Source organism: Anomaloglossus baeobatrachus, chromosome 5, assembly GCF_048569485.1.
Source record: "Anomaloglossus baeobatrachus isolate aAnoBae1 chromosome 5, aAnoBae1.hap1, whole genome shotgun sequence".
Classification (NCBI taxonomy): Eukaryota; Metazoa; Chordata; class Amphibia; order Anura; family Aromobatidae; genus Anomaloglossus; species Anomaloglossus baeobatrachus.
In genome coordinates this window covers 58,884,498-58,908,963 of record NC_134357.1, presented here as the reverse complement: position 1 = coordinate 58,908,963, position 24,466 = coordinate 58,884,498, and the positions used below count along the sequence as shown (strand labels likewise).

General features: G+C 50.3%; 1 protein-coding gene across 2 annotated transcripts in view; it reads left to right on the top strand.

Moving 5' to 3' along the window:
• CFAP46 (cilia and flagella associated protein 46) overlaps positions 1–24,466 on the top strand; it is a 370,852-nt gene that overhangs the window by 81,611 nt on the left and 264,775 nt on the right. For both annotated transcript variants that reach the window (XM_075348545.1, XM_075348544.1), the window contains exons 15-17: positions 2,314–2,440; positions 4,256–4,383; positions 22,172–22,314. In XM_075348545.1, coding sequence (XP_075204660.1) covers positions 2,314–2,440; positions 4,256–4,383; positions 22,172–22,314 — 398 coding nt within the window. The remainder of the gene's footprint in view (positions 1–2,313; positions 2,441–4,255; positions 4,384–22,171; positions 22,315–24,466) is intronic.

Below are 24,466 nucleotides of genomic sequence, written 5' to 3'. Positions count from 1 at the left end.
ATCGCTTACACCCGTCACACGGACTTACCTTCCCTGCGATGTCGCTGTTGCCGGCGAACCACCTCCTTTCTAAGGAGGCGGTTTGTGCGGCGTCACAGCGGCATCACTAAGCGGCCGCCCAATAGAAGCGGAGTGGCGGAGATGAGCGGGACGTAACATCCCGCCCACCTTCTTTCTTCCGCATTGCCGGCGGCCACAGGTAATCTGCAGTTCGTCGTTCCCGAGGTGTCACACATAGCGATGTGTGCTGCCTCGGGAACGATGAACAACCAGCGAGATCAACAATCAACTATTTTTTATAAAGGAACGACGTGTCAACGATGGACGATTTGGTGAGTATTTTCCATAGTCAATGGTCGTTCGTGGGTGTCACACTCAATGACGACACTAACGATGCCGGATGTGCGCCACTGTATCCGTGAGCTCGGTGATATATCGTTAGATACGTCGCTGCGTGTGACGGGGCCTTTAGAACAGCTGATTGGTGGGGATGCAGAGTGTCGGACCCCGGCCGATCAGACATTGATGACCTATCCTAAGGATAAGCCATCAGTGTTAAAGTCCAATGTTAATCCAAACTCCCATTTCCCCTTACAGAGATTAATTAGCCTCCATTTATGTGCAGTTGATAATCTCCTTTTTCTCCCTGGTGGATTAGTAATCTGTACGTTATCATTATTCTTCCCTAATATAAATCAGCTCCTTGCACTGACTATACAATGATCTGGTGATGAGCTTGTTTTTATGCACAGCAGCCAATGTGAAGAGGAAGAGCTGCAAGGGGAGGAGTCAGCAGCAGCCTGATCCAATTATGAGACAGTAGGCGTGTCTCAGACTCCCTATTGTATTGTTGCTAGAATCATAGAGTACAGTTCTGTCCTAAAAAACATATTTGAGAAAATGAATATATAGCAGGTAAGCATCCCATGCAGGCACTAAACTTCCATAGATTTTTGAGCTCCTGAATGAACATCCTCCCATTGATATGCCTGGCACTGAGTTCTGGTTATGCTGTGACATCCCTGATCTCACCAGTGCAGAATAATTTCTAAAGTTCCTAAACGTAAAGAGTGTGTTCACCATTTTTTGAGCAGAAAAGGACTAAAAGAAGTGACACTCCTTGGCTAAGTCCTTCCCGGAGGGATATCTGGCTATTTTCCGTGTCGATACTCCTAACAGAGGCTCCACAGACCTTTTTGATTTGCATACTTCCCAGGGGGCAATGCTCCTAGGATTTCACTGTGTTGAGCGCCCTCGTTGGCTGCCGGCAATATTTTCTCTGGCTGGTCTCCCCAAGATCAGTGATAGTTTTGTCTTGTTGGTCTACTAGGCATTGCTCCGACTTAGCCAGAATCCTACTCCACACTGACGAGGGGCAATACCCCGAAACAGCTGTCTGTGGATGGATACCTGGCCTTGGTATTTCCCTTGTCATATCTTTAAACTCGTCAAGAGCTGGATATTGACTAAAAGGGCCACTTAATATGGTGGTTATGGTGGTCTCCTAAAAAGACCCACTCCTTGGCTAGGTCCTTCTCGGAGGGATATCTGGCTATTTTCCGTGTCGAGACTCCTAACAGAGGCTCCACGGACCTTTTTTGATTTGCATACTTCCCAGGGGGCAATGCTCCTAGGATTTCACTGTGTTGAGCGCCTTCGCTGGCTGCCGGCAGTGTTTTCTCAGGCTGGTCTCCCTGAGATCAGTGATTGCTTTGTGTACATTCTTCTTGCATTATTCTGCCTGGAAGACATTCAATACTTCCAATGCAAGTCAAACAGAAGACGAAAAACACTCAAAGAAGGAGCCCTGGCATTTTTGTCTGGGTTTTTTTTTAGCGTTTTTGCGGAAAAAAAATACTATTGTTTTCATCATTGCTCAATGTTGTGAGTTAAGAGTTAAAAAAAAGCTAAAAAAAAGGCTTGAAATCGCCGTTAGCAAGAAAAAAGACAGCAAAAACGACCAAAAGAAGAACAAAAAAGACAATTCAGGTCCAGAGAAAAGTCCAAAGTAAAGGAGACTTTCCTGAAGTGTCTTCTGCTAGAAAAGCTGGTGTTACACCTCAGAAAAAGACTCAGTGTGAACTCAGACCTAGGAAAATACATCTCTACATGAAAGAGACAAGGAGATGTGATAAAGTATGATCTGAAAGAAATGGTTTCTTTTTTGCTTCTGAATGAAACCTCCATCAATAAAGAAGCGCTGTAAATCTATGGCGAGTCTGCGTTATCCGCTCAGAGGTGTAGGTTGCGGTGATGACACTTGCATATCTTCAGATGTCAGATTTATAGCGCTGAGGTCTTCTCTGCTGTCAGTCTCCACAGGGAAAAGTAACAAGGGGCGTATAAGTTATTTATGCATGAGAGCGCAGCATCATTCCAAGTGCGTCAAGAAGACTGATGGCCATCTACAGCGTATGGAGAATACTAATGACGCCGAGCGGTGAGTACCCCCCACATGGCCTGCAGCCACCTCCATCCTGTTCTCTGACACGTCGTAAATCTTATATAGCGCCTTAAGGCCGCTTTACACGCTGCGATATCGCTAAAGCGATGTCGTTGGGGTCACGGAATTCGTGATGCACATCCGGCCTCTTCAGCGATGTCGCTACGTGTGACACCTACGTGCGATCGAAAATCATCGCAAACACGTGCAAAATTGTTTACATGCCTCCCCTATTCCCAATTATCGTTGCTGCGGCAGGTACGATGTTGTTCCTCATTCCTGCGGCAGCACACATCACTATGTGTGACACCGCAGGAGTGAGGAAGCTCTCCTTACCTGCGGCCGCCGGCAATGAGGAAGGAAGGAGGTGGGCGGGCAGTCTGTGCGCCACGGGCAGCGATTTTTGCCCGTGACGCATAAAAGATAGGGGCGGGTACGCATGCTAGCAAGATCGCAGCGTGTAAAGCGGCCTTTAAAGGGAATCTGTCAGCAGATTTTTGCTATATAACCTGAAAACCTTATACTGCAAGGGTTAAAACATAGAATTCAGGGATACCTGTCTTGTCAAGGTCCGATCTGTTATTTATTTACCATGGTTGTTTAAGGAGCAGGACCCTTTTCATTGCTTGAACTATAATGTCACGCACATGGCAGTCCGACACTCCCCCTCCTCTGGTTGACACCTCACTGACAATGTACAATCTCTATAGGTAGCCCGATGGGGATGGGAAGCTCACTCAGCTCTGCTACATGGTAAATTAAAAATTCTGACTATGTCAGAATGGCTGCACCAAGTAATCTAAATGATACATCATTGGATTCAGAGTCTCTTTGCCTACATCATTCTGCTCTCAGATGAGGTAGCAAAAACCTGCTGACAGATTCCCTTTAATGATTAAGTGATTATCTCTCTATGAGCAGAAGACCAGTATTATTTCCAACACTTAAAAAGTGTGAAAACCCCCCCCTCAATTTTATATCAGTATACTATTTTGGCCTTTGGATCAGATTTTTTGTCCATGTCTGAAACTTTACTGTGTACAAATGTCTCGACAAGTACATGGGTCGTGTTGATGAAAAACTTATGGAACGTAGAAGAAGGGGAGGAAAAAAGCAAAGTACAAAAAGCAGTGGTGGGAAGCGGTTTAGGGCTGATTTATGGCCGGCTGTTTTAAATACCATTGATTCTGATCTTGCCATGTTTCAATTCTGCTCTGATACCGTATCACTAGATTGAGAATGACAGAGAAAGCGACTTGTGGCACCGAGTTGGCATGTCATAGTCTGTCTAATAGTGAAATTAGGAAGTAGTGGTTTCTAGTTCCCTAGCAGCATGGTGTCGAGGCACACACCATGATTTCAGTGATGTATCACTTATTTCAGTAGGTGCAGCAGTTTTGATTATAATCACAGTTTTCTCTGCTGCAGATCTTAGAATGCTGAGCCCTACATAATCCGCTCTCCACACTGATTGGCAGCTTTCTGTATATATTGATTAGCAACAGAAAGCTTCTAATCAATGGTGCAGGCGGGGTTGGACCAGGAACAAGACACCTAGTCCTGTAGTGATAATCTCCTGCTGATAAAACACTGATTTTACTGAAACAGCAAAACACATCCTAATAAGTAAAACATTGCTGGAATCAGGGTCTCTGTTCTGTCTTCAGATTACATAGGAAAAATCTGCTGACAAATTACCCTTTAAGGTAGATATTACAAAATGATACTACTATAAAGAGCTAATAGTGTCCCTGTAATTTAGGGGTAGAGTGAGCCATACCTGGTGTTTATTTCTAATCTTCTTATTTTTAGGGTCAGGCTGTGGGCAGATTTGGCCAAAGTTGCTCGGAAGCAAGAGGTGTGGGATGTGTGCAGGGCAGCGTGCCGGTTCTGTCTGCTATATGATGACGGCCGGTGGAGCACATCAAAGCTTGATGCCTGTAAGTATAATGTTACTCCTGCTCCTGAATAGTTTTGTGTGTTGTCATTAGCACGATTTGCGCTTTAGGGTACTTTCACATTTGCGTTATTTACCTTCAGTCACAATTCGCCCTTTTGGAAAACAGCGGAATCCGTTAACGGATTCCGCTGTTTCCCATAGACTTGTATGGATGACTGATTGTGCCAAAAGTACCTGCGTTGCTTCTGCTGGCCGACGCTGCATTGCTTCCGCCAGGCGGAATGAACGCAGCATGTAACGTTTTTTGAGCGGCGGAATCCTCTAATATTTTTTTTTTTTATTTTCTATTTTAAATCACACAGATACTTTATTTTGTCTCTCGGTGGCTGAACAATCAGCTGAGCGCCCGGCAGCCGGCTTTTGAGAGCGCTCAGCTGAGCGCCCGGCAGCCGGCTTTTGAGAGCGATCAGCTGAGCGCACGGCAGCCGGCTTTTGAGAGCGATCAGCTGAGCGCCCAGCAGCCGGCTTTTGAGAGTGATCAGCTGAGCGCCCGGCAGCCGGCTTTTGAGAGTGATCAGCTGAGCGCCCGGCAGCCGGATGATCAGCTGATCGTTCAGAATAGTCTGCCGCCGGTTAAAACTGTAAAGAAAAAAAAAAGAAGAAAAAAAAAAGCTTTCCGTTGTTTTGTACGATCCGTTGTGCCATTATATGCAACACATATGTTGCATCCGTCACACAGCACAATGCAATGGATGCCGTTCAACGAAAGTGTGAAACTAGCCTTAAGCGGGCTTTACACACTGCAATATCGGTCCCGATATCGCTAGTGTGAGTACCCGCCCCCATCTGTTGTGCGACACGGGCAAATTGCTGCCCGTGCTGCACAACATCGCCCAGACATGTCACACATACTTACCTGCCCGGCGACGTCGCTGTGACCGGCGATCCGCCTCCTTTCTAAGGGGGGCGGTTCGTTCAGCGTCACAGCGACGTCACAGCTGCATCACTGAACCGCCGCCCAATAGAAGCGGAGGGGCGGAGATGAGCGGGACGAACATCCCGCCCACCTCCTTCCCTCCGCATTGTGGCCGGGAGGCAGGTATGGAGAACTTCCTCGTTCCTGCGGTGTCACATGGAGCGATGTGTGCTGCTGCAGTAACGATTTTTGAAAATGGACCCCGATGTCACCGATGAGCGATTTGCACGTTTTTGCAACAATGCAAAATCGCTCATCGGTGTCACACGCAACGGCATCGCTAATGCGGCCGGATGTGCGTCACAAATTCCGTGACCCCAACGAGTTCGCATTAGCGATGTCGTAGCGTGTAAAGCCCCCTTTACTCAAAAAGGAAACAAAGTGAAGTCTGGGCATAAAGTGATCAGCTTGGTATAATGTCCTGGGTAGATGGGGTTCTAGTCTTCCCAGAAACACCAAACCGAAAAGTTGCATCTTGATTTTACTGTATCCAGTGATGATATCCGCCTGATTGATTCGGGGTCATGAGGTCCAGAAGACTAAAGGTCCAGTCACACTAAGCAACTTACCAGCGATCCCAACAACGATAGGGATCGCTGGTAAGTTGCTAGGAGGTTGCTGGTGAGATGTCACACTGCAACGCTCCAGCGATCCCACCAGCAACCTGACCTGGCAGGGATCGCTGGAGCGTGGCTACACGAGTTGCTGGTGAGCTCACCAGCAACCAGTGACCAGCCCCCAGCGCCGCGTGGAAGATGCTGCGCTTGGTAACTAAGGTAAATATCGGGTAACCAACCCGATATTTACCTTGGTTACCAGTGCACGCAGCTACACGTGCAGAGAACAGGGAGCAGCGCACACTGAGCGCTGGCTCCCTGCTCTCCTAGTACAGCACACATCGGGTTAATTACCAGATGTGTGCTGCAGCTAAATGTGCACAGAGCAGGGAGCAGCGCACAATGCTTAGCGCTGGCTCCTTGCTCTCCTAGCTACAGCACACATCGGGTTAATTAACCAGATGTGTCCTGCAGCTACATGTGCACAGAGCAGGAGCCGGCACTGACAGTGAGAGCGGCAGAGGCTGGTATCAAAGGTAAATATCGGGTAACCAAGGACAGGGCTTCTTGGTTACCCGATGTTTACATTGGTTACCAGCCTCCACAGAAGCCGGCTCCTGCTGCCTGCACATTTAGTTGTTGCTGTCTTGCTGTCACACACAGCGATCTGTGCTTCACAGCGGGACAGCAACAACTAAAAAATGGCCCAGGACATTCAGCAACAACCAACGACCTCACAGCAGGGGCCAGGTTGTAGCTGGATGTCACACACAGCAACATCGCTAGCAACGTCACAAAAGTTGTTCGTTAGCAGCGATGTTGCTAACGATGTTGCTTAGTGTGACGGGGCCTTTATTGTGGAGCCCACAGACAGGTTATTGCTAATGATCTCCAGAGAGTAGGGAGTCTTCAGTAGATCCGTCAACTAGATTGGGTCTAAGCCATTTACTGTATATCTCTAATTAGTAAGCACTCTTAAAAGTTTTTTTTTTTTTTCTTCTTTTATTTTAATGGACAGTCAGTCCATTGAGAAAAGGATTGGTCTTATGGACTTTAGTTATTAGAGAGGATTTGTTAAACTGCTTACATAAGTAAATAGTCTTAGACCCAATGAAGCTGATGTACTTACTTTGTAAAATCCAAGTACATATGGCTGTGAAATCCTTTAAGGCCCCTTTCACACGTCAGTGATTCTGGTACGTTTGTGCTTTTTTTTTTCTACGTACCAGAATCACTGACATACGCAGACCCATTATGATCAGTGGGTCTGCGCACACATCAGTGATATTTCACTGAACGTGTCTCCGTGTGGCGTACCCGCGTGTCCATGATTGCCGCACAGACATGTCCGTTTTTTTCTGGCATCACTGATGTCCTACGGACCACACTATGGTGTGATCCGTATGTCATCCGTGAAACACGTGCCAGAAAAAAACGTGCATATAAAATAAAAATAATTTTTACTCACCCGGCTCCAGTGACGCTCTGTGCAGCCTGTGCTGTCTGCTGCTTCTGAGCTCATTACTATCACGCATATTCATGAATGCACGACACAGCCGACCCGGAAGCAACTGCAGCGGAGGTCAGTGCCGGCCGGATGCTGCACCGCGGGAGCGTTCAGCACCAAGGAGAGCGGGAGCAGGCACAGGTGAGTTGATCTCTATGTGCAATCATGGACCACGTAGAACGGAGCCCGGATTGCACATAGACAACCCACGTGTGCCGAGAATCACGGCACACGGAGGAACATGTGCGTGCTTTACACGTCAGTGAAGAACGTCTGTGTTTTTCACTGACGTGTGAAACGGGCCTAACAAAGAACTAATCTCCACCCACCTAGCCTGATTGACAGCTCCTCAGTGTCCTTGGTCCCCGCTGCTGAGATCTCACACTGGTCAGGACAAGCAGGAGGCAGAGGAGAAGTGGCTCCTAAGTGAAAGAAGATTATTTTCTGATATATTACAACGTTTCTTATGTTCACTTATGCTATTGATTTATACAAAGTTTGTTGAAAAGACAGGACGACTGATTCTGAGGTCTCCTGAAACTTTTTATCTATCCCGCTTGTGTTCACATCCTTTATTTGTTGTCTTTCCAAGACATTTACTTTCACACCATGGCTGAATGGATAGAGAGGTGACAGACAAGTTTTTCTTCGTCGTTCCTATGGGAGACCCAGACCATGGGGTGTATAGCTTCTGCCTCCGGAGGACACACAAAGTACTACACTAAAAAGTGTAGCTCCTCCCTCCGAGCATATACACCCCCTGGATAACCAAATATAGCCAGTTCAATGCTTTGTGTTCAGGAGGCACACATCCACACATGCATTCTCATCTGATTTTGATTTTTGGAAAGAGTTTGAAGAAAAGCGGGTCCAAGCCTGGACTCCCGGCATGTCCCTTGTCACCCCACTGTGTCGGCGGTGTTGTTAAGGTTGATTTCAGGGCTGGAGCCTTACATGCCGCGCTCCTTCACCATCCCTCGGGCTCTGGCTTGAAGTGGGAGCCAGCACGGTTCTCCCTGCCTTGCAGGAGACCGGTCTCCATCCGCAGCCCTTTCAGAATCCTGCTGGACGGAGCACTCATCCCTCAGGGACCTGGCCCTGCGTCTCAGCAAGCTAAGTATCTGAGACGTTATTATCGGGGGTCCCTTGTACTTTATTGTTGGGGAGAGTGTGCTGTGTATCTATTGTGACATTTCCGGCCGGTTCTCTGGTTTTCACCTGAGAACCGCGCCGATGGTGCCTGCTCGCCGGCCGCATCGTTAAATTTAGGCCCCGGCTTCGCCTGAGGCCTAGTTTCGTTTTCACTGCCCCTGCATGCCAATCATGCAGAGGGACAGTGCGGCTCCGCCCAGCGGCCGTTCAGCACAGGGGAGGGACACTCCTCTCTGAGGTAATATTCCCTCCCCTGTATATCTCCTTGGCCCTCCGGATCCCGCTCTTAGAGTAGGCCCCGCCCCCTCTCCTCGCTCCGGCGCCATTTTATCAGCGTTCTTATGCATGTCTGCATAAACCACATTGTGACAGCGATCGGCGCTGGCCATCTCTCTGGGGGTCCGGGCTGTTGGATCTGGAGGGCACAGAGATGTCCCAATGTCAAACGGTCTGGCAAGCCACAACCTCCGGTTGTGGACCTGCTTATATACTCTGCGTATATACTCTGCTGGGGGTCATTCTGGCTCAGAGCCCCCACTTCAGCAGCATGTCTCACACGAGGAGCAAGGCTGTACTTAATATGCACTGGATGTAGGCTCGTACTGCCTGTACTGAGCACATAACCACATTGTGATGCCTGCTCTAACATGGTGGTGCCTCAGCCTGGAGGCTCATCCCTAGTGGCCCCTCCGGCTGCTCCGGCTCCGGTGGCTGAACCCCCGGCTTGGGTAGAATCCCTCTCTCCAGGGGACAGATGTCCCGGACACTGCTGAGCATGCATCAGCCCCCTTCTCAGGGCGCTTCTGCTGCTACGGCTCGCTCAGCAAAGCTCACAGAGGATTCTTCATCTGGCTCAGACCCCGTCCTCCTAAAATGGAGACGCAGGGTCCCCTCTCCTTCCTCGTCCCGCGGCTCTGATTCACGAGCTGACTCGCAGGACAAGGAGGATGCCTTTACTGGGGGCTCGGACGCTACCTCCATGTACCCCATTGATCTGTCCGAAAGTGACGCAGATGCTAGTGATTTGATTGCATCCATTAATTTTGTACTGGACCTCAATCCGCCTGTATCAGGGGAGCTCCCCTCTCTGGCAGAAAAGCATCAGTATACCTTGCCTAAGAGAACAAGGAGTGTGTTCCTTAACCACTCCAGTTTTCAGGCCACTGTGACCAAGCCCAGAGCCTGTCCTGACAGACGCTTCCCAAAGCGTGGTTCTGATTACCGTTTTCCATTTCCACCAGAGGTGGTCAAGGAGTGGGCTCATTCACCAAAGGTAGACCCTCCGGTGTCTAGACTCTCAGCCCGGAAAGTTGTATCAGTGGCTGATGGCAACTTTCTTAAGGATTCCACTGACCGCCATCTGTATATGAGGCGGCAAGGGCCTCGTTCTCCCGATCTTTTGCAGCAGTGTGGCCTTTCAAAGCCATCTCTGCTTCTCTAGAGGAGATGCATTCCCTCACCAGGGACTCTATGCCCAAGATGGTTGCCTTAACTTCCAGGCTTCAGCCTTTCCATCCTATGCCATGTCTGCCATGCTGGAGGCTCCGCACTGCAGTGGCTTCGGCCAATTCTCTCGCTATCCACAGGATCTTGTGGCTTCGAGAGTGGAAGGCAGACGCTTCTTCAAAGAAGTCCCTTGCTGGGCTCCCATTTGCTGGGCCCAGGCTGTTCGGTGAACAACTGGATGAAATTATTCAGGAAGCTACTGGCGGGAAGAGTACTTCCATGCCACAAACCAAATCCAGGAACCTGTCCAGGGCAGGAACCAGTCGAGGTTTCGTTCCTTTCGTTCCTCCAACTGGTCGTTCTCTAAGCCCTCGGCCTCGTCCACTAACTCAGCCAAGGACCAAAAACCCAACTGGCGCACGAAGCCGCGTCCTCAGAAGATCGCAGGAGCTGCTGCCACTAAGGCAGCCTCCTCTTGACTATCTGGCCGCGCCAGCAACGTCCTTGGTCGGTGGCAGGCTCTCCCGCTTGGCGACATGTGGTTTCAACACGTCTCCGATCAGTGGGTGCGGGATATCATCTCCCACGGCTACAGGATAGAATTCTATCCAGCCCGCCAAACAGATTTTTTTCTGTCAACTCCCCCCTGCTTCAAGGCCGCCGCCTTCTCTCAGGCCGTGGCATCCTTGCAGGCCAACGGAGTAATTGTACCGGTTCCCGCCTGGGAACGGTTCAGAGGTTTCTACTCAAATCTCTTCCTAGTCCCCTAAAGGGACTGTTCCTTCCGGCCCATCCTGGATCTCAGGCTTCTCAACAAGCATGTTCAGGTGCGGCATTTTCGCATGGAGTCTCTCCGATCAGTCATTGCCTCAATGACCCAAGGAGATTCCTTGCATCCTCGACATCAGAGATGTCTATCTGCATGTGCCAATTGCAGTTTCACACCAGCGTTGGCTACGTTTTGCAATCAGAGAGGAACATTTTCGATTCGTGGCTCTTCCCTTCGGGTTAGCTACGGCCCCTCGAGTATTCATCAGGGTCATGGCAGCTGTGGTTGCGGTTCTGCACCTCCAAGGGTTGGCATCCCTTTTCCTGGATGGCCTTCTAGTCAAGGCTTCATCCAGTGCAGACCGTCAGCGGAGTGCTTCGCTCACTCTCGCCACTCTAGTCCAATTCGGGTGGCTTGTCTTTTTCCCAAGTCCACTCTGACTCCGACCCAAAAGCTCACGTACCTAGGGATGCAATTCGAGACTCTGCCGGCACTTGTGAAGCTGCCCTTAGTCAAACAGCAGTCCCTTCACTAGCGGTGCGCTCTTTGCTGAGGCCCCGCCGTCATTCCATCAGGCACCTAATGCAGGTGCTGGGTCAGATGGTGGCGTCAATGGAAGCGGTTCCCTTGCCCAGTTCCATCTGCGTCCTCTGCAGCTGGACATTCTCCGCTGTTGGGACAAGCGGACTTCCTCCTTGCACAGGTTAGTGGCTTTGTCGCCACAGACCAGGGGCTCCCTTCAGTGGTGGCTTCGGCTCCTCTCTCTTCAGGGACGCTCCTTCCTGGCCCCGTCCTGGGTGATCCTCACCACGGATGCCAGTCTATCCGGCTGGGGAGCAGTATATCTCCACCACAGAGCGCAGGGCACTTGGACTCCGTCCGAATCAGCCCTCTCGATCAATGTGCTGGAAATCAGAGCTGTGCTTCTAGCTCTCTTGGCCTTTCACCAAGTTGGCGGGCAAGCACATTCGAGTCCAGTCAGACAACGCCACAGCGGTTGCCTACATCAACCACCAGGGCGTGACACTCAGCCACCTGGCAACGTTGGAGGTTCAACGCATCCTTCAGTGGACGGAGGATTCCAGGTTCACCACATCCGCAATCCACAACCCAGGCGTGGAAAACTGGGAGGCAGATTATCTCAGCCGTCAAACCGTGGACAGCGGCGAGTGGGCTCTGCATCCGGCAGTGTTTCGGTCAATCTGCCGCACTTGGGGCACTCCGGAAGTGGATCTTCGCTCCCACGATCCTCAGGCCTTTGCAGCAGACGCGCTGGTTCAAGATTGGTCCCAGTTTCGTCTGTCTTACGTGTTTCACCCTCTAGCTCTTGCCCAGAGTCCTGCGCAAGATCAGCATGGAGGACCGTCGGGTCATTCTCATTGCTCCAGACTGGCCCAGGCGAGCTTGGTACCCTGACCTGCTCCATCTGTCCGTTGAGGTGCTGTGGCATCTCCCGGACCGTCCAGACCTTCTCTCACAAGGTCCGTCTTTCCGCCAGAATTCTGCGGCTCTCAGATTGACGGCGTGGCTCTTGAGTCCTGGATCCTGACGGCTTCAGGCATTCCTCCTGAAGTCATCTCCACTATGACTCGGGCTTGGAAGTATTCCTTGGCCAAAATCTATCACAGGACCTGGAGAATTTTCCTGTCCTGGTGTCACCCTTCCGGCCATGCTTCTTGGCCTTTTTCCTTGCCGACCCTCCTGTCCCTTCTACAGCCCGGTCTGCAGCTAGGACTATCCATCAGTTCCCTCAAGGGACAGGTCTCGGCTCGGCCAATGTTGTTCCAGCGGCGTATCGCCCGGCTGGCTCAGGTGCGCTCCTTCATACAGGGCGCATCTCACATCATTCCGCCTTACCGGCGGCCTTTGGATCCCTGGGACCTTAATCTGGTCCTCACGGCCTTGCAGAAACCCCCTTTGAGCCTCTTAGGGAGGTTTCTTTGTCTCGTCTTTCACAGAAAGTGGTCTTTCTAGTGGCCATAACTTCCCTCAGGAGAGTCTCTGATTTGGCTGCACTCTCTTCGGAGTCACCTTTTTTTTGGTTTTTCATCAAAACAAGGTGGTTCTCCGTCCGACTCCGGACTTCCTCCCTAACGTGGTTTCTCCTTCCACCTTAACCAGGACATTTCCCTGCCTTCCTTTTGTCCGGCTCCTGTTCATCGCTTTGAAAAAGCGTTGCATACTCTGGATCTGGTGCGGGCGCTCCGGATCTATGTGTCTCGCACCGCTGTTCTTAGGCGGTGCACCTCTCTTTTTGTGCTGACCACAGGTCGGCGTAAGGGCCTCTCGGCTCCTAAGCCGACCCTAGCTCGTTGGATTGGGTCGGCCATTTCCGATGCCTACCAGTGTACTCGAGTGCCTCCCCCGCCGGGGATCAAGGCACACTCGACCAGAGCTGTCGGTGCCTCTTGGGTTTCAGGCACCAGGCTACGGCTCAGCAGGTCTGTCAGACTGCCACTTGGACTAGTCTGCATGCCTTTTCGAAGCACTACCAAATGCATGCTCATGCTTCGGCAAATGCGAGCTTGGGCAGACGCACCCTTCAGGCGGCTGTCGCCCATTTGCGAAGTTAGGTTTCGCCTACTTCTCAGTTTTCTGTTTATTCCCACCCATGGACTGCTTTGAGACGTCCCAATGTCTGGGTCTCCCATAGTAACGATAAAGAAAAAGAGAATTTTGTTTACTTACCGTAAATTCTTTTTCTTATAGTTCCGTAATGGGAGACCCAGCACCCTCCCTGTTGCCTGTTGGCAGTTTCTTGTTCCGCGTGTTATCACCGGCTGTTGTTGTAGACAGAGGCTCCGGTTGTTCCGGTTCTTGCTCTATCTCTACTTGTGGGTGGCTACTCTCCTTCAGCTTTTGCACTAAACTGGCTATATTTGGTTATCCAGGGGGTGTATATGCTCGGAGGGAGGGGCTACACTTTTTAGTGTAGTACTTTGTGTGTCCTCCGGAGGCAGAAGCTATACACCCCATGGTCTGGGTCTCCCATTACGGAACTATAAGAAAAAGAATTTACAGTAAGTAAACAAAATTCTCTTTTTTGTTTTTTTTATAGCTTACCCTTTACAGACACTTTGTTGTTTTGTTTTGTTTTTTTGTTGTTTTTTGTTTGTGGATTTAAAAAACAAAAAAAACAGAGAATTTGTTTTTTCTTTATCGTTCCTATGGGAGACCCAGACAATGGGTGTTTAGCTTCTGCCTCCGGAGGACACACAAAGTACTACACTTAAAAGTGTAGCTCCTCCCTCTGAGCTTATACACCCCCTGGAGAACCAGATCTAGCCAGTTTATCGCTTTGTGTTCAGGAGGCATACATCCACACATGCATTCTCATCTGATTTTTGATTTTTGGAAAGAGTTTGAAGAAAAGCGGGTCCATGTCTGGACCCCCGGCATGTCCCTTCTCACCCCACTGTGTCGGCGGTGTTGTTAAGGTTGATTCCAAGGCTGGAGCCTTACATGCCGCGCTCCTTCACCATCCCTCCTGGGCTCTGGCTTGAAGTGGGAGCCAGCACGGTTCTCCATGCTTGGCAGGAGACCTGTCTCTATCCGCAGCCCTTCAGGATCCTGCTGGACCGGAGCACTCATCCCCAGGGACTTGGAACCCTGCGTTTCAGCAAGCTAAGTACCTGAGGCGTTTATATATTGGGGGTCCCTGTACTTTATTGTTGTTGGAGAGTGTGCTGATTGTGTTTTATGACATTTCCGGCGGGTTCTCTGGCTATCGCCTGAGAACCGCGCCGATGGTGCCTGCGCGCCGGCCGCACCGCTCAAATTTAGGCCCCGGCTTCGCCGGAGGCCTAGTTTCGGTTTCTCTGCCCTCGCATGTCACTCATGCAGAGGGACAGGCTCGGCTCCGCCCGGCGGCCGTTCTGCACAGGGGAGGGACACTCCTCACTGCAGTGTATGTCCCCTCCCCTGTAGGTCTCTATGACCCTCGAGATCCCGCTCCCAAGCAAGTCCCGCCCCCTCTCTTCGCTCCGGCGGCCATTTTCTCAGCGTTCCCCCTGCGATCAGTCATTGCAGCGCTGGTCTGCAGCATCCCTGCTGAGGTGCTGTACTTGGGGGTCCGGGCTTCGGGATCTGGAGGGCACACAACACCGCTCCAGCGGTCTGGTAAGCCACAACCTCTGGTTGTGGACCTCTGTATATACTCTCTGGGGGTCATTCTCTCGCAGAGCCCCCACTCCAGCAGCATGTCTCACACGAGGAGCAAGGCTCCAAAGCTGTATTCAGTATGCGCTGCATGTAAGCTCCTACTGCCTGAACCGAGCACCTATCCACATTGTGACGCCTGCTCTAACCTGACGGTGCATCAGCATGGAGTCTCACTCCCAGTGGTCTCTCAGGCTGCTCCTGCTCCTGTGGCTGAACCCCCGGCTTGGGTAGAATCCTTTTCTAGGTCTATCTCCCAGTCTTTTGCCGACTCCATGGGACTTCTGTCCAGGACTTTGCTGAATATGCATCAGCCCCCTTCACAGGGTGCCTCTGCTGCTAGGGGTCTCTCAGGACCGGAGCTCACAGAGGATTCATCATCTGGTCCCAGACCCCGTCCTTCTAAGAAGAGACACAGGGTTCCCTCTCCTTCCTCGTCCCGCGGCTCTGATTCAGGAGCTGACTCGCAGGACGAGGAGGATGCCTTTACGGGGGGCTCGGAGGTTAACTCCATGTACCCCATTGATCTGTCCGAAAGTGACTGTTGTTAGTGATTTGATTGCGTCCATTAATTCTGTACTGGATCTCAATCCGCCAGTATCAGAGGAACAACCCTCTCTGGCAGAAAAGCACCAGTTTATCTCGCCTAAAAGGGCAAAGAGTGTGTTCTTTAACCACTCCAGTTTTCAGGCCGCTGTGACCAAGCCCAGGACCTGTCCTGACAAACGCTTCCCAAAGCGTGGTTCTGATGACCGTTTTCCCTTCCCACCTGAGGTGGTCAAGGAGTGGGCTCATTCCCCAAAGGTAGACCCCCCGGTGTCTAGACTCTCAGCCCGGACCGTTGTATCGGTGGCTGATGGCACCTCTCTTAAGGATTCCACTGACCGCCAGATTGACCTTCTGGCCAAATCTGTATATGAAGCGGCAGGGGCCTCGTTCTCCCCGACTTTTGCAGCAGTGTGGGCTCTCAAAGCCATCTCTGCTTCTCTAGAGGGGATGCATTCCCTCGCCAGGGAATCTATGCCCGAAATGGTTACCTTAACTTCCCAAGCTTCAGCTTTTTCATCCTATGTCATGTCTGCCATGCTGGAGGCTTCTCACCGCATTGCGGTGGCTTCAGCTAATTCCCTCGCTATCCGCAGGATCTTGTGGCTTCGAGAGTGGAAGGCAGATGCCTCTTCAAAGAAGTACCTTGCTGGACTCCCTTTTGCTGGGTCCCGGCTGTTCGATGAACAGCTGGATGAAATTATTAAGGAAGCTACTGGCGGGAAGAGTACTTCCATGCCACAAACCAAAACCAGGAAACCTGTCCAGGGCAGGAATCAGTCGAGGTTTCGTTCCTTTCGTTCCTCCAACTGGTCGTCCTCTAAGCCCTCGGCCTCGTCTACTAACTCAGCCAAGGACCAGAAATCCAACTGGCGCCCAAAAGCGCATCCACAAAAGACCGCAGGAGGTGCTGCCGCCAAGGCAGCGTCTTCGTGACTATCTGCCCGCTCCAGCAACATCCTTATTCGGTGGCAGGCTCTCCCACTTTGGCGACGCGTAGTTTGAACACGTCTCTGATCAGTGGGTGCTGGATATCGGCCCGCCAAACAGATTTTTTCTGTCAACTCCCCGCCTTCTCTCAGGCCGTGGCATCCTTGCAGGCCAACGGAGTAATTGTACCGGTTCCCGCCCGGGAACGGTTCAGAGGTTTCTACTCAAATCTCTTCCTAGTCCCCAAAAAGGACGGTTCCTTCCGGCCCATCCTGGATCTCAAGCTTCTCAACAAGCATGTTCAGGTGCGGCATTTTCGCATGGAGTCTCTGCGATCAGTCATTGCCTCAATGACCCAAGGGGATTTCCTGGCATCCATCGACATCAGAGATGCCTATCTGCATGTGCCAATTGCAGTTTCACACCAGCGTTGGCTACGTTTTGCAATCGGAGAGGAACATTTCCAATTCGTGGCTCTCCCCTTCGGGTTAGCCACGGCCCCTCGGGTATTTACCAAGGTCATGGCAGCAGTGATTGCGGTTCTGCACCTCCAGGGGTTGGCAGTGATTCCTTACCTGGACGACCTTCTAGTCAAGGCTTCATCCAGCGCGGACTGTCAGCGGAGTGTCTCGCTCACTCTCGCCACTCTAGCCCAATTCGGGTGGCTTGTCAATCTTCCCAAATCCACTCTGACTCCGACCCAGAGTCTCACGTACCTAGGGATGCAGTTCGAGACTCTGCCGGCACTTGTGGAGTTGCCCTTAGTCAAACAGCAGTCCCTCCAACTGGCGGTGCGCTCTCTGCTGAGGCCCCGCCGTCATTCCCTCAGGCGCCTAATGCAGGTGCTGGGTCAGATGGTGGCGTCAATGGAGGCTGTTCCCTTTGCCCAGTTCCATCTGCGTCCCCTGCAGCTGGACATTCTCCGCTGTTGGGACAAGCGGCCTTCCTCCTTGCACAGGTTAGTGGCTCTGTCGCCACAGACCAGGAGCTCTCTTAAGTGGTGGCTTCGGCCCCTCTCTCTGTCTCAGGGGCGCTCCTTTCTGGCCCCGTCCTGGGTGATCCTCACCACGGATGCCAGTCTATCCGGCTGGGGAGCGGTATGTCTCCACCACCGAGCGCAGGGCACTTGGACTCCGTCCGAGTCAGCCCTTTCGATCAATGTGCTGGAAACCAGAGCCGTGCTTCTGGCTCTCCTAGCTTTTCACCACCTGTTGGCGGGCAAGCACATCCGAGTCCAGTCAGACAACGCGACAGCGGTTGCCTACATCAATCACCAAGGCGGGACACGCAGCCGCCTGGCAATGTTGGAGGTACAACGCATCCTTCAATGGGCGGAGGACTCCAAGTCCACCATATCCGCAGTCCACATTCCAGGCGTGGAAAACTGGGAGGCAGATTATCTCAGCCGTCAAACCGTGGACAGTGGCGAGTGGTCCCTGCACCCGGCAGTTGTCAGTCAATCTGCCGCAAATGGGGCACTCCGGACGTGGACCTAATGGCATCCCGTCACAACAACAAAGTTCCCGTTTACGTGGCTCGCTCCCACGATCCTCAGGCATTCGCCGTGGACGCTCTGGTTCAAGACTGGTCCCAGTTTCGTCTGTCCTACGTGTTTCCCCCTCTAGCTCTCTTACCCAGAGTCCTGCGCAAGATCAGAATGGAGGGCCGTCGAGTCATCCTCATTGCTCCGGACTGGCCCAGGTGAGCTTGGTACCCAGACCTGCTCCATCTGTCCGTAGAGGTGCCGTGGCATCTTCCGGACCGTCCAGACCTTCTCTCACAAGGTCCGTTTTTCCGCCAGAATTCTGCGGCTCTCAGATTGACGGCGTGGCTCTTGAGTCCTGGATCTTGACGGCTTCTGGTATCCCTCCTGAAGTCATCTCCACTATGACTCGGGCCCGTAAGTCTTCCTCCGCCAAGATCTATCACAGGACTTGGAAAATTTTCCTGTCCTGGTGTCGCTCTTCCGGCCATCCTCCTTGGCCTTTTTCCTTGCCGACCCTTCTGTCCTTTCTACAGTCCGGTCTGCAGCTGGGACTGTCCCTCAACTCTCTCAAGGGACAAGTCTCGGCTCTGTCAGTGCTGTTCCAGCGGCGTATCGCCCGGCTGGCTCAGGTCCGCACCTTCATGCAGGGCGCATCTCACATCATTCCACCTTACCGGCGGCCCTTGGACCCCTGGGACCTCAATTTGGTTCTCACGGTTTTGCAGAAACCCCCCTTTGAGCCTCTTAGGGAGGTTTCTTTGTCTCGTCTTTCACAGAAAGTGGTCTTTCTAGTGGCCATAACTTCCCTCAGGAGAGTCTCCGATTTGGCTGCGCTCTCTTCGGAGTCACCTTTTTTGGTTTTTCATCAAGATAAGGTGGTTCTCCATCCGACTCCGGACTTTCTTCCTAAGGTGGTCTCTCCTTTCCATCTTAACCAGGACATTACCCTACCTTCCTTTGGTCCGGCTCCTGTTCATCGCTTTGAAAAAGCGTTGCATACTCTGGATCTGGTGCGTGCTCTCCGGATCTATGTTTCTCGCACCGCTGCTCTTAGGCGTTGCACCTCTCTTTTTGTGCTAACCACAGGTCGGCGCAAGGGCCTCTCTGCTTCTAAGCTGACCTTAGCCCGTTGGATTAGGTCGACCATTTCGGATGCCTACCAGTGTTCTCAGGTGCCTCCCCCGCCGGGGATCAAGGCACACTCGACCAGAGCTGTTGGTGCCTCTTGGGCTTTCAGGCACCAGGCTACGGCTCAACAAGTCTGTCAGGCTGCCACTTGGACTAGCCTGCATACCTTTTCAAAGCACTACCAAGTGCATGCTCATGCTTCGGCAGATGCGAGCTTGGGCAGACGCATCCTTCAGGCGGCTGTCGCCCATTTGTGAAGTTAGGCTCTGCCTACTTTTTAGTTTTTCTGTTTATTTCCACCCATGGACTGCTTTGAGACATCCCATTGTCTGGGTCTCCCATAGGAACAATAAAGAAAAAGAGAATTTTGTTTACTTACCGTAAATTCTTTTTCTTATAGTTCCGTATTGGGAGACCCAGCTCCCTCCCTGTTGGCAATTTCTTGTTCCGCGTGTTATCACCGGCTGTTGTCGTGGACAGAGTCTCCAGTTGTTCCGGTTCTTGCTCTGTTTTACTTGTGGGTGGCTATTCTCCTTCAGCTTTTGCACTAAACTGGCTAGATCTGGTTCTCCAGGGAGTGTATAAGCTCAGAGAGAGGAGCTACACTTTTAAGTGTAGTACTTTGTGTGTCCTCCGGAGGCAGAAGCTAAACACCCATTGTCTGGGTCTCCCAATACGGAACTATAAGAAAAAGAATTTACGGTAAGTAAACAAAATTCTCTTTTTTTAAGAAATATCAGATTTCCATGTAGATATGATGCAGCCCTGGTAGGACATGCTAAAATATGACATCAGCTAAGTATGTGTATTGGGGTGCTGACATTTTGGCAGAGTCATATTAGGGGTCCTACTTAGAGAGGGAGAGAAGTTAGGTGGTTTAGCCTTTTAGGACGTAGGTGTGAACAGCTTCCAAAATGCAATTTGGGTTGACTTTACAGCAACTCGTATTAAGAATCATAGAATGGTAAAGTTGGAAGGGACCTCAAGGGCCATCGAGTCCAACCCCCTGTGACTGCAGGTTTTCCTAAATCATCCCAGCTTATATGTTTATCCAGTTTCCACTTGAAGATTTCCATTGATGGAGAACTCACTACCTCCTGTGTTCGCCTGTTCCACTCTCTGACTTCTCTCACTACCTCCCGTGGTAGCCTGTTCCACTCTCTGACTAATCTCACTACTCCTGTGGTAGCCTGTTCCACTCTCTGACTTCCCTCACTACCTCCTGTGGTAGCCTGTTCCACTCTCTGACTAATCTCACTACTCCTGTGGTAGCCTGTTCCACTCTCTGACTTCCCTCACTACCTCCTGTGGTAGCCTGTTCCACTCTCTGACTAATCTCACTACCTCCTGTGGTAGCCTGTTCCACTCTCTGATTGCCCTCACCGCCTCCCGTGGTTGCCTTTTCCACTCTCTGACTAATCTCACTACTCCTGTGGTAGCCTGTTCCACTCTCTGACTTCCCTCACTACCTCCTGTGGTAGCCTGTTCCACTCTCTGACTAATCTCACTACCTCCTGTGGTAGCCTGTTCCACTCTCTGATTGCCCTCACCGCCTCCCGTGGTTGCCTTTTCCACTCTCTGACTGTCCTCACCACCTCCTGTGTTCACTTGTTACATTTCCTGACTGCCCTCACTACCTCCCATAGTTGCCTGTTCCACTCTCTGACTGTCCTCACTACCTCCTGTGGTAGCCTGTTCCACTCTCTGACTAATCTCACTACTCCTGTGGTAGCCTGTTCCACTCTCTAACTTCCCTCACTACCTCCTATGGTAGCCTGTTCCACTCTCTGACTAATCTCACTACTCCTTGGTAGCCTGTTCCACTCTCTGACTTCCCTCACTACCTCCTGTGGTAGCCTGTTCCACTCTCTGATTGCCCTCACCGCCTCCCGTGGTTGCCTTTTCCACTCTCTGACTGTCCTCACCACCTCCTGTGGTCGTCTGCTCCACTCACTGACTGCCCTCCTCACTGTCAGAAAGTTTTTCCTAATGTCTAATCTGAATCTCTTTCCTTTTAGTTTCATCCCATTGCTTCTTGTACTTCCTTGTGCTAATGAGAATTGGGTAGTTCCCTCTGCACTGTGACTGCCTTTCAGATATTTGTAGACCACTATTAAGTCTCCTCTCAGCCTTCTCTTTTGCAAGCTAAACATCCCTAGTTCTTTTAGCCGTTATTCCTATGACATGGTTTGCAGACCTTCTACCATATTGGTTGCTCTTTTTTGGACTTGCTGCAATATATCGATGTCTTTCTTGAATTGGGGCGCCCAGAACTGTACACAGTATTCCAGGTGGGGACTGACCAGGGCAGAGTATAGGGGAATAATTACCTCTCTTCACCTAGATTCAATGCTTGTCTTGATACATCTCAGGTTGGGGTCCATTTACACAGGCCCTAAATGACTGCCAATCAGTAAACGTTTACTGATCGGCGGTGTTTTAATAGACTGTTTCCCCAGGCAGGTGAAAGTAAACGATGCGCACTGAGCGATCTATAACAGATCAATGCGCATAGGCTGCCATATTTATCGGCCGCATGAATCTTGATTACACAAAACAATGATCTTTGCGCAGTGCAAAAGCTTTTTTCGTCCCATGATCGACCGTTTTTCTCATTCATCAGATGATCAGCACTTTATTTACATGGAAGGATTATTGTGAAACGTGCGTCCGTACACAATAATCTCTCTGTAAATGACCCTTAGTACTGCTCAGCTTACTTCCTCAGCGAGAGGTGATTACACTCCATCTACTAATATACGCCACACGAAGGCGATCGGCAAGTATCATGCATCTGGTCCAGTCATTAGAATGGGATGGAGGCACGATACCTGCCTACAGTAGTACACATGTATCTCAGCAGGTATCAGTAGCCATGGCATGATCAATACTGATATTTTTTGGGACAAATGCTGCCCATGAAGAAAGACTTTAGAGACAAGTACTATTTTAACATCCTGAAATAAAGTTGTTCTTAAGTGAAATTACTCTTTAAAAACTAGAATATACAATGATATGATAAGGATAGAACCAATCAGTGTGGCCTAGCCTGGAGTTTCAGCCTCATGAGACCAGCCACTTCACCGCCGCACCGACTGACCCCTACCCTTTAATTTGCCCTTTCTTACCTGAATTGCTTGGGTTCAGTCTTGATTGTTTTATTTCTTAATTAGCACAAAATAAAAGTCCAGCCCCCAGCTCGGTGGAGGAAGGAAGGAATTCAGAGCTGGAATCTGCAAAGCCAAGACCAGAATTATTCAGTGACGAGAGAGGCTTATTACGAACGCTGGCAGAAATCCGATTTATCAACGCAGAGGTCAGTATGAAAGCGTACACCAGGTGTCATGCAGGATGTGCATTACATGATTGATACTAGACATGAGCGATCAATTCCCAGGACCTGATCCAGCGGCAAGGTCAGCAATCCGCGTCTTGTGACCCACCTTCTCCTTGGTGGCATCTCCAGGTCCTGTTTTGATTTGCCGGCCTGGCACAATGTCATCATTGCAGAGTGACGTACACACGACATCGCGCCAGGCCAAGTAATCGAAAGAGGACCCGCCGGTGCCAACAGGAAGTAGGCAGCTCGCAGGACTCCCATCTCTCTCTTCACCATGATCTTAGGACTTTATTTGCTCATCTCTTTTTACTACCACATTAATTTACAAAAATGTATACACTTAAAAAAATTGTTTTCTTTGGCTTCAATGCATCTAATATAAAAAAATGAAGCATTTTTACATATAGTCTGATTATACACAACCTTTTATGTATACAGCTTGTATGTGGACATATGTGTCTCCATGAAAAACCCTGTGTGTAGTCTGACCTTGCGGTCTTGTGTGACTTTCTTCCATATGTCAGTAAGAATTGTGGATGGAGTCAGCGGTGTAACACAACAGTGGTGTAATCTGTGACTATAGAGTCGCATACGTCTGCATGGGAGCTGTGTACATATTAGGATATGTATTATCAAGATCATGCCCAATATTTCTTCTTTATTTTCCCCTTGCCCAGACTGGGCAGCATAAACCTGGTGACAGACTCTGTATTGTTACATGACATTATAAAATACTGACACTTAAAGGGGTTCTCCATTTCTATAGGGGTTTTAGACTTAAAATGGTCAACAAGTTCTTTTTAGAATATAGCCAGCTGATCTTTTTTCTACAGGCTAATTTATTAAGACTGGTGTTGTGTAGACCCGTCTTCATGAAGTTTTCACTTTAGTACAATCTGTCAAATTTATTAAGGGCACACACTATTCTGACTCACGAATACGTAGGATGTGATTGCGCCTGAACTCATCGTTTTCTTCGGGTACTCGTATTAACCGTATTCACGTTCATATCGGTTCCTCGGATAGTTTAATTCAGTCACAATCTCAATGCAAGAAGACTCCAGGAAAAGATGAATGTTTAACTGAAAATCTTGTATTAATGATGAATCTCAGGCAAAAAGAGTGATTTTCTCAGAGAGCAGACAGCATTTTACATGTAAGGGTATTTTCACACTACGTTTTTTTTGACGGACGTCAGAAAAACGCAAACCGCATATGACTGGATCCTGTTGAAAGCATGCAAACGCAAGTGTTATTTTACAAGATCCTTTCACTTTCAGTTTATGGGCGGGCATTGGAGTCATGTGATCGGGAGTCAGTGGAACTCGTCCTGACAGCCTCCAAATGCACACGCCCTGTGGAAGGGTGAGGGGGGGGGGGAGAGGGGGGGAGAAAGGAGAGAAGAGAGAGAAGAGAGAGAGAGGAGACAGAGAGAGAGAGAGAGGGAAAGAGGGGAGGGAGGGGGAAGGGAGAGGAGAGAGGGGGTAGAGAGAGAGAGGAGAGGGGGGGGAGAAAGGAGAGAAGAGAGAGGAGAGAGAAGAGGGAGAGAGGGGGGTGTGAGAAAAGAGAGAGGGGGGAGAGAAAGGAGAGAGAAGAGAGAAAAAGGGTGAGAGAGAAGAGAGAGAGAGGGGGGTGAGAGAGGGGAGAGAGAGACTCTGTGATCACGCCAGGCTGTTTTCTGAGCATGCTCAGTAGAGCAAACTGGATCCTTTCTATCAGTATACCACCGTTCACATGCGTTTGCGTACGGTACAGTCAGGATCCGGTGACTTGCAGTATTTGGACGCAGGTTAAAAACGCTACAAGTAGCGTTTTTGAAAAAAGTTTAAATACTGCAAGTCAACGGATCCTGACTGTACCGCACGCAAACGCATGTGAATGCATGTTGACGTGAGTCCATTGCAAATGCATTGAAATAAAAACGCATTTGCACTGGATTTGTTTGTGCGTTACAGAAACGTTCAAGACGCATGTTCATAACGTAGTGTGAAAGTACCGTAAGATGACTGGTTCAAAACACTATATGCAGAAGAAGGGCGGGGAATGCCGACATCACAGAGCTACAGGGACGAGGAAGGGACAAAACACAAGGAAAGTCAAAGCTTCTGCCTAGCGACAGAAAGGCAAT